The sequence below is a fragment of the Macrobrachium nipponense genome, chromosome 16, assembly GCF_015104395.2.
Source record: "Macrobrachium nipponense isolate FS-2020 chromosome 16, ASM1510439v2, whole genome shotgun sequence".
Taxonomy (NCBI): domain Eukaryota; kingdom Metazoa; phylum Arthropoda; class Malacostraca; order Decapoda; family Palaemonidae; genus Macrobrachium; species Macrobrachium nipponense.
In genome coordinates, this window is record NC_087209.1 from 9,068,867 (window position 1) to 9,085,698 (window position 16,832).

Sequence of the window (16,832 nt, forward strand, 5' to 3'; positions counted from 1 at the left end):
GAGTCCTACCCGAAGGAGTTACAAGGATTAGGATTTCTCAAAGACTTGTTAGTCTATCCGAGGAGACATCAAGGAGTCACAAGGATAAGGATGTCTCAAAGGCTTATTATTAGTCCATCCAAGGAGACTTCAAGGATTCACAAGGATTAGGATGTCTCAAGGACTCGTTAGTCCATCTGAGGAGACATCAAGGAGTTACAAGGATTAGGATGTCTCAAAGTCTTACTATTAGTCCATCCGAGGTGTCCCGTCAGCCACTTGATCGCTGAGAGAGAGAGAGAGAGAGAGAGAGAGAGAGAGAGAGAGAGAGAGAGCAACATCTATCTGTCACATTATTATATACAATAAATGATTATGAGCAAATGCAGTTCTTAATGTTTGCCCCACAAGGTAGCCACTGATCTGCAAATGGAATCATTACTACAATGGATGGTGTCAGAGAGAGAGAGAGAGAGAGAGAGAGAGAGAGAGAGAGAGAGAGCTTTGCTAAATCCCTATAACAAACGACATTCAATTCGTCAACGGGAAAATGGGTTAAAAAATAAAGTAATCTGTTGATCCATTCTCCTGTCCGTGCGAGATTTTTTCTTTTTTTCTTGGTGTGGATGCCAACCAAGAAGGAGAAGGAGATGGAGATGGAGAGGAAGGAGAAGGAGAATGAAAAGAAGAAGAAAAAGAAGGAGGAGGAAAAGAAGACGGAGAAGGAGAAGAAGAAGAAGGAGGAAAAGAAGACGGAGAAGAAGAAGAAGAAGAAGAAGAAGAAGAAGAAGAAGGGAAACACGAAGAGGTAGAATTATTATCCCCGACAATCGGAGGCCAATTTCATAATGATGATGATGATGGTGATGAGGGAAGAAGTAGGGAAAGAAGAAGGAAAGGAATAAGAGGGAGAAGAAGAGAGGGAAGACGAATGAGAAAGTAGGAGAAGAAAAGGGAATAAGAAGAAAAGGAAAGGAAAATAACATAGAAGGAATTGTTTTCGCTGACGGAAGTTCGGATGTCAATCTTAAGAAGAAGAATAGAAGAGAGAGAGAGAGAGAGAGAGAGAGATAGAGAGAGAGAGAGAGAGAGAGAGAGAAAGAGAGAGAGAGAGGAATTGCTTCTGCTGTCCCGGACGATCAACAAGTGTCAGCAGGACATTGTGGCAGAAAATTGTTGGTCTCTCTCTCTCTCTCTCTCTCTCTCTCTCTCTCTCTCTCTCTTCGGCTGTCACGCCTCACTGAGTTTCCTGAAGAGGAGTGATTGCCTCTCTCTCTCTCTCTCTCTCTCTCTCTCTCTCTCTCTCTCTCCCTCTCTCCTACAGACGTGGAATATGGGTCTTCACCCAATTGTTGCTGCTTCCTCCACACCCCCCAACCCCGTATGTGTGGTTTTGTGTATATGTATGTTTGTATGTATTTGTGTGGTTATTGCTATTGGGTGTGTTACACAAACAATGGTGGGGGGGGGGGGGTGTTGTATGAAAGATAGAACGTCTCCTGTATGTGAGTGTGTTGATTTGTATCTGTGTGTATATGGGTTTGTGTAGGTGTCTGTGGTTGTATGTTTGTCACTTACAAAGGGAAAAATAGAGGGACGGAGCCTTCATTGTGTCTGTGTTTGTGTGTGTTTGTGCTTGGGTGTGTCTGTTTATGCGTGCCTGTTTCGTTGTTTAGGTGTGTGTATGTGTTTGTGTGGGTATCTCTGGTTGGTCGTTTATCACACAAACAGGAGAGAGAAAATCTTCACAATACTAAGATTCTTCAGAATTATTTAGTTCAAATATTCTCGATTAAGCAGGAGACAAGTAGGACAGAACTCCCCAAATGTATAAACTAGTAACGGTATAGATTTCGGTTCACAATGACATAGGCAGAGATGAATACCCAAAATCAGATCAATACGTTCCCTCTCTCAGATAAGGCAAAAACTGCTTAACCTAATTCACCAGATTATAAGCAAAAAAAAAAAAGCAAAAAAAAAAAAAAAGAAAAAAAATACTCTAAAGGTCCTTATACTCTTAAAGGGGAAAACCTCAGCCCCTACGAAATGAGTGGGTAGAAATTTGCATAAAGCGTCCTACAGGTTTTTTCATGGGTACAGAGCATTGGCCAATCCTAATGTCTAGGACATGATGTTTATATTTATCACGAGCTGATGGATAAAAGTGCTTATGTTAAATCTGGCGGACGTTTCATTCGTTACTGAAGACAAATGACATGGGAATGAACTCAATCTTTTGTCTCTGGGTCGAATACCTTGTGGGTGGGAGGAGGGTATCTGTAATAAGAGTGAAACCTATTTATTATCTTAAAGCAAGTCTCCTCGTAATTAGTCATTTATTTATATTTTAGTTGGTTAACTGATCTATTCTTTCTGTATTTCTTATTACTCTCTGTTATTTTTCTTTGAAATAAACAAAATATTCTTTGGAAGCTTGACTTTCGAGTCAGTGGCCCCTGCGGGATTGTTCATTTTCTGGATTATAATAATAATAATAATAATAATAATAATAATAATAATAATAATAATAATATTCTTGGAGTTCTTTACTTTGAGGACAGGGTCAATAATAATAATAATAATAATAATAATAATAATAATAATAATAATAATAATAATAATAATAATAATAATAATAATAATAATAATAATATTGACCCTTGTATGTGGGGTTGTTCCATACGAATAGGGTTTATACTTCTGGATAATAATAATAATAATAATAATAATAATAATAATAATAATAATAATAATAGTAATAATAATAATAATAATAATAATAATAATAATAATCATAGCTGCCCATAAATATAAATCTTAACTAATATTCATTATACAACAGGCGTATTAACCAGTCGACTCTTTTTCCTTAAATATTATATATTTTCGGTGAATATTTATACCAGCCGCTGTCATCATCCCTTTGACTGCCAAATGAAGGGCGAACCCCTGTGCATAAAACTTCCATATCCACAAGAATAGACGACCCCCTTTGCGCATATTCTGATCGATTTGAATCTCCTTTTCTCGATCCTTTGCCCTTTAGGAATGCTAATATCCTCAAGTCCAGGTGTATGGGTTAAACTGTGGTAGGGTTTTTGAAGGATTCCCCAGCCTTGATCCACAGAAGACTTTCCTTAGTCAATGCAGTTTTTCACCAACGTGACCAGACTACCTCTGAAATCAATTTTTTGCTTTTATGCCAATTTCTGTACTTCATAATCGTACCTTGGTTAATCCTACTTAATCCAAAAGTGGATTTATTTTGATGATACTCAACTTTCCTGATTAATCCCGTTTTGGAATACTGCATTTCATGCTAATTTCTTTACTTCATAATCGTACTTTGGTTAATCCTATTTAATCCAAAAGGCGATTTGTCTTAATGATACCTTCCCTAGATTAATCTCGTTTTGGAAAACTAGATTTCAGTGAATTTTTTTAATTATGCCAATTTCTGTACCTCATAATAATATCTTGGTTAATCCCACTTTATCCAAAAGGGGATTTATCTCGATGATACTCACCATTCCTAGATTAATCCCTTTTCGAAAACCTGCATTTCAATAAAATTTTGCAATTATGTCGTCTTCTCTGATTCATCTTACTTTCCATAGGAGGTAGAGACGTTCTTTACTCAATAAATCAAAGTAGATAAGATAGAGTATAGAAATTAGGCCAAAGAGCAAGCTCTGTGACCTATCAGACCATTCAGCGCTGAAACGGAAATTCACAGTAAAACGGACTGAAAGGTATAACAGGAGGAAAACCTTCTTGCAGTTGCACTGTGAATCTGTTGTCAGGAGAGGATTGAGGACATTCAAGATGGAAGAAAGCGAATACGAACGGAGATACAGTAAAAAGGAATGAAAGGCGGTTGCAGCTAGGGGCCGCGAAGAACCTTGAGCAGTGCCTATACACAGCATTGGTCTATATCGCTGCAAGTCTCCTTTTTATTTTCTATTTTTAAAAGACAAGTAGACGACAGCTTCTCCACCGTTTTCTGTCGGAATTTCTTCCCTGTCCTATATTGTCGTTTAGAGTGATAAACCAGCAAGCGACAGGCGACAGCGGAGACAGAGACACGCGGAGACAGGGACACACGGAGGTGTGTTTTACGTGATAAATTGGGCTATGCTTGACAGGACAGGAAGGTGCTAAGGTGTCTCAGAGCTCTTTAATGAACTTTACCTTGGCAACGGGCCCTATTATGTATTCTCTGCCTTTAATGCAGATGTTCTTCATTCCCCCCCTTTAATGCAGAGGTTCTACATCAACCCCCCCCCCCCCCCTTCAACACACACACACACACACACACACACACACACACACACATACTGCAATTTTAGAACAGAATACTAGGAAACCACTTGAACATTCTAAAGCTCCTTACTGACTGCGACTGCACGTACCAAGTGCACGAACTTGAAGCTCCCCCCCTCCCCCTTTTTTTGACGTCCGTACCGCGTCTTCGTACCAAAAGAAGACTGCTCTCTCTCTCTCTCTCTCTCTCTTTCCTTCCCCATCTGTCATCGGGAACCTTTCTCATTTGGGAACAGTAATTGCCTATCCATTTTGACGTCTGCCCTGATGATCAGGTATTCTCTTTGCCGGGGCGGGGCTGGGGTGCTGGGTTGGAGAGAGAGAGAGAGAGAGAGAGAGAGAGAGAGAGAGAGAGAAGGACGACTTGGGTCACGTCTCATTCAAAGGAGAGAGAGAGAGACAGACAGACAGACAGAGAGAGAGACAGAGAGAAGGACGACTTGGGTCACGTCTCATTCAAGATGAGACAGAGAGAGAGAGAGAGAAGGACGACTTGGGTCACGCCTCATTCAAGGAGAGAGAGAGAGAGAGAGAGAGAGAGAGAGAGAGAGAGAGAGGGGGGAGAGAGAGAGGGAGAAGGACGACTTGTTTCACGTCTCATTCAGAGAGACAAAAAGACAACTTTCGTCCCGTCTCATTCAAGGAGAGACAGAATTTTGCAAAGAGTATATCATAATGGACTTGGTATCACGAGGCATGCAGTATGTCAATAGTCCTCTCCAAGTCAGTTGTTAGAACGAAAGAAAAAGATTTATTAATCGTAAATTGTTGGTTTAGAACCTCGAATGATGTTTTCAATATATGAAAAAATTAATTTGTAATATGTATTTTACAAAGCTGATAGAATAGGTCGATGTTGCCTGCCGTAAAAACGACGAATTTAAGAAGTATTTATTTTTCTTCTTCTTCTTCTTCTTCTTCTTCTTCTTCTTCTTCTTCTTCTTCTTCTTCTTCTTCTTCTTCCTTCATAAAAAAGTAATTTTGTAATATTTATTTTACAAAGCTGATAGAATATATCCTGTAAAAACGACGAATTTTAAAGTATTTTTGTATTTTTCTTCTTCTTCTTCTTCTTCATGAAAAACTAATTTAGTAATATTTATTTAACAAAGCTGATAGAATATATCCTGTAAAAACGACGAATTTTAAAAATATTTTTGTATTTTTCTTCTTCTTCTCCTTTTTCTTCTTCATGAAAAACTAATTTAGTAATATTTATTTAACAAAGCTGATAGAATACATCCTGTAAAAACAACGAATTTCTAAAGTATTTTTTTTATTTTTCTTCTTCTCCTTTTGGGGAGACATTCCTTTGTCTGGCTGTTCCCCCGCCCCGCCCCCAGGGGGTCCCCGGGGATAGACAAATCCTACAAGTTGAATTCAATATTTCACAGACTCGTCCTTGCTGCCGTCTTCGACTTTCTTTCGAAATTCTTTTTTGGGGAGGGGGGGTGGGGGTTGAGGGGAAAGTAACATCTCCCAGAGAATCTTTTCGGAGGTCTTATTTTTATAAACTTCTTAAACCTGTTATTTGTACGTCTGAGGATTATTATTATTATTATTATTATTATTTATCATTATTATTATTATTATTATTATTATTATTATTATTATTATTATTATATTATATTAGTATATTATTATTATTATTATTGTTATTGTATAAGAATGTTTTTCGTTCTGTGGACTTGATCACTAACTAAATGAGAGACACAATATTATTATTATTATTATTATTATTATTATTATTATTATTATTATTATTATTATTATTATTATTATTATTATTATGAGAAGTCGTTTCAGGGGTAGTCTAGAAGCAGATAATGATTTTATTTATGAAATTAGTGCCTAGTCTAGACTGTAAAATTAGCAGTTTTTTTTATTATAATATTACAGTAAATTCTTAAATAAAAATTATGTAGCAATTTCCATCAATTATATAAATCCCACGAACTAGAATTCCAGGACACTGTGGAAGCCACAGAAATTATTTTAAGCAGAAATCTTCTTGCAAGATCGTGGAAGCGCCTCCTTGTGGGAAATAGAGACGGGGGAGAGGGGTAGGGGGAGGGGGTGGTCCCAAACAGCGCTCCTTGGCCCGCCGGAGGGTGGGGTGGCAGCTAAAATTTCGGCAAGTTATACCAAAGTTTGCAGTCGGAGAAATAAACTATTTTTCAGAGATCTTCTGAGATTTCGGGAGCTCGTTGCCAGTAGTTCCAGTAATTCTGTTGCTATTAAATACAGGGTGCCCATAAAGTCCCATTATACTATTACAAGGAATAAATACTTTTAATGGTACTGGGACTTTATGGACACTGTAGAAGGAAGTAGTATAATGGCGCTACTCCTTGGAAGATTTATTTTATTTTTTATATATTCATTAGGTCTATTCGCACCACCAGTTAAATATTTCCGATTTGACGGAAATATGTTAAATATGTACTAAATATTTACTCAATTCTACTGATTGTTATTATTAATGATACAGGAAAATTCATTGGAAATCTTTGTCTTTATATGGATTGTATACCCAGAGTAATGATAACTTACTGGTACACAAACACACATTTTATACTATATATATTATATAATATATATATATATATATATATATATATATATATATATATATATATATATAATATATATATATATATATATATTGTGGCTCTCAGTCCATCTGAAGAGAAAGATTTCCAAGTATTCTTCCCTTTATTGAATTATATATAATAATAAGTAGAATTGCGTACATATTTATGTCCGTCAAATCAGGAATATTCATCTGTAGTATTATCATACTAAATTCCACGCCCGCGACAAAGGACAGCCCCAAATACGTCGCATTGCAAGATAAAATCCTCTCGTATGTTTTTTTTCTATGACGTTCAGCTTATAGGACGCATCGACATTAAAAAAATAATAAAGGTACGTACGTACCTATGATGTACTACTTTTAGCCGACAGAATCCTGCCGCGATCCGTATTCAAAAATAGTCGGCCACTAAATTCGCTAAATTATTCATTTTCATTAAAACTCTATTCGGTGTTGCGGGGACGGCATAATAGAGCGAGCGGTGTAATTGTAGACATTTTTATTTTTTTATTTTATATTTTTTTTTTTTTCGTTCGGTAATGCTCGACATTAAGAGTCGAATGTCGAATGTCTCTTTTTGACGGAACATAGGGATAATATTCAGTAATATTTTATCATTTTTTTTTATGAATGGGATCTAGAAAAAAAAATGTGTAATTTAAATAACCCCACAAGACGTGGGGTTATTTAAATACTTTTTGTTGAGAAGTGGAATATTGTATGTAATGCTTTATAAGGGAAGTATTCATGTAAGTAAATGATTTTTGTAAGACTTGTGACCATTGAATTTAAAGGAATATTATTATTATTATTATTATTATTATTATTTCAAATGTTCCAGGTAGTCCTAAATTCAAGTAGTTGGTATATATATATATATATATATATATATATATATATATATATATATAATTCGAGCTACAAATGTCCTTTAATATCTAATTCTCTCTATCTCGGAATTGATATATAGTTGATAATAATTTCGTCCCCTCATGGGATCGAACCACCGTCCAGCGGACGGCACGAAATCCGGACGACATTGGCGTTACCGATTCGGCTAACAGGGACGCTATAAGTTTATACCGATTCTGACCTTACAAATCACCCTCGAACTCGAATCACGGTGATGTGATAATTAGTCATATATATGTATATATGTGTGTGTGTGTGTGCGCGCGCGCGCGTGTGTGTATGTGTGTGCGTGTATGCGTGTGTTTTAGAGCTTGGCACAAAACTAATGAGTTGGGCGCATTCTTGCAAATGAATCTAACTTTTGAGTTAAATATTTTTTGGGGGGGTCTTTTTTTTCTTAAGTCTTGTAATCTTCCAGAGAATAACCGAATCAAAATCTTTAACTTAGGAATTCTCTCATTATCTATGTGTTTGTGTGTGTGTGTGTGTGTGTGTGTGTGAGAGAGAGAGAGAGAGAGAGAGAGAGAGAGAGAGAGAGAGGATAACATTAATATTTGTGAATAATTATAGGTAAATCAAAAGACGGGAATAAGATGTATATAATACAACCATCCTTATTTTGATAATTCTCTCTCTCTCTCTCTCTCTCTCTCTCTCTCTCTCTCTCTCTCTCTCTCCTCTACTAGTGTCATTTTCTAGTGCTAAAAGAATTTTCTTGAGGAATAAAATCTGAGATTTATATAAAATCTGGATTTCTTTATTATCTAGTGATATAAAAATTGTCTTCGATTATGAAAGGATTAATTATTTCCTAATTTAACAGTGACAATTCCATGGACACAAACCACTGAAGTTAATTTCATCACTGAGAATTATATCCTGATAGAAAAGCTTTTATCATCTCTTAAAATTGGACTAAACAATGAAAACGAAACAATAATTAGTTTCCTAACTTAATCATGATAAGGTAAGGTTTATTCCTTCATTTTTTTCAATATCCTTTTACATCTTTCAAAATTAGATTGAATAAAATGAACGTAATAACACAGGAAAATAATAATTAGTTTCCCAACTTAACCATGATAAGCTAAGGTTGATTCCAGCAGGGTGAATTGTACCTTGATATAATTTTCCAGCAGGGTGAATTGTACCTTGATATAATTTTCCAGCAGGATGAATTGTACCATGATATAATTGTTTTTAATATCTTTTAACATTTTTCAAAATTGGATTGAATAAAATGAAGGTAATAACACAGGAAAATAATAAGTAGTTTCCTAACTTAACCGTGATAAGCTAAGGTTTATTCCAGCAGGGCGAATTGTACCATGATATAATTTTTAAAAAATCTTGTAACATCTTTCAAAATTGGATTGAATAAAATGAATGTAATAACACAGGAAAATAATAATTAGTTTCCTAACTTGACCATGATAAGCTAAGGTTGATTCCAGCAGGGTGAATTGTACCATGATATAATTTTTTTTAATCTTTTAACATTTCTCAAAATTAGATTGAATAAAATGAACGTAATAACATTAGAAAATAATAATTAGTTTCCTAACTTAACCATGATAAGCTAAGGTTTATTCCAGCAGGGTGAATTGTACCATGATATAATTTTTTTTAATCTTTTAACATTTCTCAAAATTAGATTGAATAAAAGGAGCGTAATAACACAGAAAAACAATAATTATTTTCTTAACTTAACCATGATAAGCTAAGGTTTATTCCCTCACTGTCAATTAAATCATAATACAAATGTTTTTGATATCTTTTAACATCTTTCAAAATTTAATTGAATAAAATAAGCATAAATATTCAGAAAATCAATTACTAGTTTCCCAATTAACCATGATAAACTAAGGTTTATTCCAGCAGGGTGAATTGTACCATGATATAATATTTTAAAAATCTTTTAACATATTTCAAAATTGGATTGAATAAAATTAATGTAATAACACAGGAAAATAATAATTAGTTTCCTAACTTTACCATGATAAGCTCAGGTTTATTCCAGCAGGGTGGATTGTACCATGATATCATTTTTAAAAATATCTTTTAACATTTCTCAAAATGGGATTGAATAAAATGAGCGTAATAACGCAAGAAAACAATAATTATTTTCCTAACTTAAACATGATTAGCTAAGGTTTATTCCCTCAATGTGAATTAAACCATTGTTACAAATGTTTCTGGTATCTTTGAACATCTTTCAAAACTGGAATGAATAAAATGAGAATAATTAAACAGGAGAACATGATTACTTTAAGGCAGATTCTACTTGGAAATAACGAGGGAGGTTATCTCCATTATACGAACTAAAAGGCTTGTATGGCGTGGGGGGGGGGGGGGGGGGGGGGGGGGGGGGGGGGGGGGGGGGGGGGGGGGGGGGGGGGGGGGGGGGGGGGGGGAAATGGGGGGGGGGGGGGGTGTTGGCAGTGGACCCAGCTAATTAGGTATTTTCACAATCAAGCGAATATAAAAGAAGTAAGAGGTTGTACTGTGACGCTTTTGTTGACCGTGATAATAGTTGAGAAGTAGTACGGAAGGAAGTCTGAGATTTTTAGGAATCTTTTTGCGATGAGCATTATTATTATAATTATAATTTTTTTTTTTTTTTTTTTTTTTTTTTGCTCTATCACAGTCCTCCAATTCGACTGGGTGGTATTTATAGTGTGGGGTTCCGGGTTGCATCCTCCCTCCTTAGGAGTCCATCACTTTTCTTACTATGTGTGCCGTTTCTAGGATCACACATGAGTCCTGGAGCTACTTCAGCCTCTAGTTTTTCTAGATTCCTTTTCAGGGATCTTGGGATCGTGCCTAGTGCTCCTATGATTATGGGTACGATTTCCACTGGCATATCCCATATCCTTCTTATTTCTATTTTCAGATCTTGATACTTATCCATTTTTTCCCTCTCTTTCTCTTTCAACTCTGGTGTCCCATGGTATTGCGACATCAATGAGTGATACTTTCTTCTTGACTTTGTCAATCAACGTCACGTCTGGTCTGTTTGCACGTATCACCCTATCCGTTCTGATACCATAGTCCCAGAGGATCTTTGCCTGATCGTTTTCTATCACTCCCTCAGGTTGGTGCTCGTACCACTTATTACTTATTATTATTATTATTATTAATATTTAGTATTATTGATCCACAGATATATGAGTAATTCTTTATTATTATTTTTATTTGCCATTATTATTATTATTATTATTAATTATTATTATTATTATTAATTATTAAAATTTTAAATTTATTCATTATTATTATTATTATTATTGACCCAAAAGATATATGTAGTAAGTCCTTTATTATTATTGTTATTTGCATTATTATTATTATTATTATTATTATTATTATTATTATTATTATTATTATTATTATTATTATTATTATGATTATTATTATTATTGTTATTGTTATTATTATTATTATTGTTAAAGCTGTGGGTGAGGTATTCCTTTTTATTTCGTTTAAGTCTATATTATTATTATTATTATTATTATTATTATTATTTATTATTATTATTATTATTATTATTATTACTCACGTAAAGACAAGAATGATTTTTTCTAGAAAATGCATATTTTTTGATGAGTTTCTTCATATTAAGTATTAATCCTAATTATTATTATTATTATTATTAATTATTATTATTATTAGTTCTTATTATTTTATTATTATTATTATTGCCAGACCTGTGTGTGAATTCCTATTATTAGTTTAAGTCTTTAGTATTTTTATTTTTATTATCATCCATTATTATTATTTATTATTATTATTTTATTATTATTGACACAAAGACGTATATAGCTGTAAAGGGACATTACACCACTCCCCAGTCATGAAAAGAACCGTGAAGTCTCACAGGATCCTTCTTTCTATTTCAGGACTCGACTTCTGGTATGTTTTTTTTCGTAATTTGTACGACCTTGACGTCCTGTCTCGCAGCCCTGAATAATTTGTCGGTTTGACTAGACAGTCATAACATCACGGAGGTCACAGATGATGATGATAATGATGTCCCAGTCATATTTTTTGAAAAAAAGTAAATGCCTCGAGTTATATATATATATATAGTATATATATATATATATATATATATATATATATATATATATATATATACATATATATATATATATTAATGTATATATATATATATATATATATATATATATATATTATATATATATATATATATATATATATATATATCATATATATATTATCTATATATATATATATATATATATCTATATATAGTATATATATATATATATATCTATATATATATATTATATATATATCTATATATTTATTTTTAATTTCTTTTTTTTTAAGTGTGTAATTTTGATGCCTATATTTAAGCACCCAAGTATCGTCATTCGTTCACGTTTCTGAATGCGTGAGTGACTACGCTTTCGTGTGTAGCAAACATTGCCACTTATTCTTTGCTGTAATAGTCTCTTAACTGTTGTAAATTGATGTGCGTGTTATTATTGCTTGCGTGCTCTCTTTCCTATGTTTTTTATATTTTTGTTTTTATTCTTTTTCATTCATCTTAACGCAGTAGTGTAGATTTCATGTACAAATAAGAGAACAGGTTTTTACTGATGTTTTGAAATGTTTTAATTATTCAGGTTTAGAGGCTTCCTTTATTTTAATTTTTATTTATCTTATTTATTTTTTTTATGTTAAGTGTTTTTTCATTCATCTTAACACAACAATATGGGTAATTCCTTCCCAAAAATATTATCACTCAAATTTAAGTGCCTACTGGTTTCAAAATTTGACAAATTTATAATTATTAAAAATATATACATATATATATACACTTTAAAATATTGTCACAAATTAAGTGTATACTGGTTTCAAAATTTGAAAAATTTGTAACTATTAATTTATATTACACATACACAGACACACACAGACACACACACCACACACCACACACACACACACACATAAAAATATCACTGATTAAGTGTATGCTCGATTCAGTAGTTGATAAATTTATGATTATATATATATTTATATATATATATATATATATATATGTATATATATATATATATATATATATATATATATATATAATATATATATATATGCAAACAGTATTGTGGGACAGAATGAAATAAAGCGAGAAAATGAACTGGTGTGTAAAATGACTTAGGCTAAAAAAGGAAAGGTCAGTATGATGACGCTATAATATATTCACCAGTGGCGGTATTAAGAGTTGCAAAATGACGGTGTGAGGCAAGAAAGCTCTCACACCTAAAGCTTACTGACGCATTCACCAGCAGCAGACTCACAAACACACACATACACACACACAAACAACTGACTCGTATAAGCAAATATGTATAGCTCCCGGAACCGTTGGGAAACCTTGCATCGACAGAGAGAGAGAGAGAGAGAGAGAGAGAGAGAGAGAGAGAGAGAGAGAGAGAACGCAGTGACACAACGAAGAGTCCTAAATATTTGCGAACGTTTTATGAGTGTAAAATCACGCAGTCTCAAGCTTTTATACCATCTGTTTAAACACACACACACACACACACACACACACAGAAACTAAATCTCTAACGCACTTACAAGCACCCACGGGATTAAACTGTGAAACTACATAAATTGCACACACACAAAGACACACACACACACAGATAGTGTCCCGAACGCTCTAGAAAACGTTTTATGATTGACAAAAAGAGAGAGAGAGAGAGAGAGAGAGGAGAGAGAGAGAGAGAGAGAAACTAGGCCCCAAGCACATTAACACACACACACACTCAATCTCAGCCACACTACTCGACTCACACAATAAAACTAGCAAGAAACGTTTGATGATGAGTCAGAGAGAGAGAGAGAGAGAGAGAGAGAGAGAGAGAGAGAGAGAGAGTGTCTCAAACACGCACACACATATACACAATCTCAGCCACACTACTTGACTCACACACAAAAACTAGCAAGAAACGTTTGATGACTCACAGAGAGAGAGAGAGAGAGAGAGAGAGAGAGAGAGAGAGAGAGAGAGAGACGCTACAAACGTTTGAGCATCAACTTCAGCAGCAGCACGAGCAAGCAAAGGCGCCGATGAAATAAATAAACAGATAATCCCCCAAAGGAAACGTTTATCGATTCAGAGGGGCCGCTAACCCCCCCTCCCCCCACCTCCAAGCCCCATTACTACGTCCCGGTGGACTTTCCGGTCTCGTCGGCACTGAACTCGTTTGTGTCGGTGGGGGTGGGGGGTGCGAAGGGAGGGGGGGAGGAGAGAGAAATTGCAACATCTTAGCCGGGGCTGCATTCGGAATTCATAATACGGGAGAGGGAATGATGGTAGGCGCTGGCTTGCTTCTTTTCAGGTCACGTGGGACGGTGTGAGATAGTAGTGAGGGTGGGGGGGATGTTTAGTGCTGGGTGGGTTTTTTTTTTTTTATTTATTTATTTTTTTATTGAAGTGGGAGGAAGGAAGATCTTTGAATGGTCTTTACTTTTTATTTTAGGAATAGAATGATATTGATATTCTTACAATAAAAAAGTTTTTTTATTTTTTTATTTTCTTTTTTTTTTAATGAGGAGTGTAATTTGACCTTGTCCGGTATAGAAATGACATTACTCAGAGGGGTAGTGCCAGGTGGGTTTTTTCCTACTGAAGTGGGAGGAAAGAAGGTCTTTGAATTTTTTTTTGAGGAATAGATTGATATTGATATCTATACAATGAAAAATAGTTTTATTTTATTTTTTTATGAAAAATATCATTTTTTTTAATGAGGTAGGCAATTGGATGACTTTGCCAGGTTTAGAAATGACATTACTCAGAGGGCTAGTGCCGGGTGGGTTTTTTTTATTGAAGTGGAAGGAAGTAATTTGAATGTGTTTTTTTTTTTTTTTTTTTTTTTGAGGAACACAATGGATATTAATATGTACAATGAAAATTATAGTTTTTTTTTTTAATATGAGGAAGGTAATAGGATGACTTTGTCAGGTTTAGAAATAACATTAATGAGAGGGGTAGTGCAGGGTGAGTTTTTTTGTTGAAATGAGAGGAAGGGATTTATTTGAAGGTTTTTTTGAGGAATAGAATGATATTCATATTTTAATACAAAAATATATATATTTTTTTAATATGAGGATGGTAATTAGATGACTTTGTCAGGTTTAGAAATGACATTACTCAGAGGGATAGTGCAAGAATTTTTTTTTTTTATTGAAGTGGGGGTGAGAAAGGTTTTTTAATAGTTTGCCCATCCCGACGGCTTCTACTTTAAAAAGTTTAACGTCACATTCGATAACCTTTTTTTATAATTCCATGCCTTTCATCCAACAGAACGACAATCGTTTGCCCATTCTGACGGCCCCCTACGTTAAAGAAAGTATAAATTCACATTCAGTAGCATTTTTATAATTCCATGACATTCCTCCAACAGAACGACAATAGTTTGCCCATCCCTACGGCCTACTACGTTAAGAAAGTATAAAATCACATTCAATAACTTCTTTATAATTCCATGCCATTCCTCCAAAAAACGACAATAGTTTGCCCATCCTGACGGCCTCCTACGTTAAAGAAAGTATAAATTCACATTCAATAACAATTTTATTATTCCAGGCCATTCTTCCAACAGAACGACAATAGTTTGCCCATCCCGACGGCCTCCTACGTTAAAGACAGTATAAATTCACATTCAGTAACATTTTTATTATTCCGTGCCATTCCTCCAACAGAATGACAATAGTTGCCCATCCCGACGGCCCCCTACGTTAAAAAAAAGTATAACTCCACATTCAATAACTCACTTGAGCAGCGACGTGCCCTTGGCGAAGCCTGGGCAGGTCAGTGTGAGAGAAGGGCGACTTCCTCCAGGGCTTCTCCTCCGTCAGGTCAGCCGAGAGGTTGAAGGAATGCAGTTTGTTGTGCAGGAACATCCTCAGGTTCCAGGGGAGGTCGTTGTGCCTGCAGAAGGGAAAGGGGATAATAGGTTTAAGCTGAGGTTCCGTCCTGGGATTTCAGTCTGTGAATGGAATAGTGTCTTATACGTTGTTTTTAGGGTTTTTTTTTCTCCTGTTGTTTTATGAACTAGGTTCAAGACGTCTGGCTGTTAAAAGTGAAGGCTAGCAAGGGAATAAGACTTGATATACATTATATAATATATATATATATAATTATAAGTATTATTAATAGATATATACATAATAGATATTGTTATATATACCACAGTTATTTTCAACAGACATTCTCTCTCTCTCTCTCTCTCTCTCTCTCTTTCCACTCTCTCTCTCTCTCTCTCTCTCTCTCTCTCTCTCCTCTTTCAGAGACACTTACACATACATAAATGTTATATATATATATATATATATATATATATATATATATATATATATATATATATATATATATATATACATACAGATCATTCACGTATGTGTGCGTCTTTGAGAGAGAGAGAGAGAGAGAGAGAGAGAGAGAGAGAGAGAGAGAGAGAGAGAGAATGTCTGTTGAAAATAACTGCTCGAATATCCCGAACATTCACGCAGGTAGTTTTTGAATAATTGAGCGGGGACCTGGCTCGCTGTAAACATGGAATTGAGAAGCTGACTTCGAAGAATATAAACATGGAGTTTATCGTCAATAGACTATCTTTGTTGCACGCTGAAGGATAAATATGCAAGAGTAAATAATCTCTTTTAGCGTAGCAGGATATCTCAAAAGGCTGACGTTTCAGTCTCAACAGACCACAATGAGAATTTCGTTGAAGCGTTAAGCTTGAACTGATAAATCCGATGTACAAATTATATGCGTTGTTATGTATATAATATATATATATATATATATATATATATATATATATATATATATATATATATATATATATATATATATATGTGCGTGTATGTATGTATATATATATATATATATATATATATATATATATATATATAGATATAAGATATATATATATATATGTATATATATGTATGTATGTATATATATATATATATATATATA

General features: G+C 34.3%; 1 protein-coding gene across 1 annotated transcript in view; it reads right to left on the minus strand.

Moving 5' to 3' along the window:
- LOC135195573 (dipeptidase 1-like) overlaps positions 1–16,832 on the minus strand; it is a 388,301-nt gene that overhangs the window by 172,775 nt on the left and 198,694 nt on the right. The window contains exon 3 of the mRNA XM_064221873.1: positions 15,623–15,779. Within this exon, the coding sequence (XP_064077943.1) occupies positions 15,623–15,779 (157 nt within the window). The remainder of the gene's footprint in view (positions 1–15,622; positions 15,780–16,832) is intronic.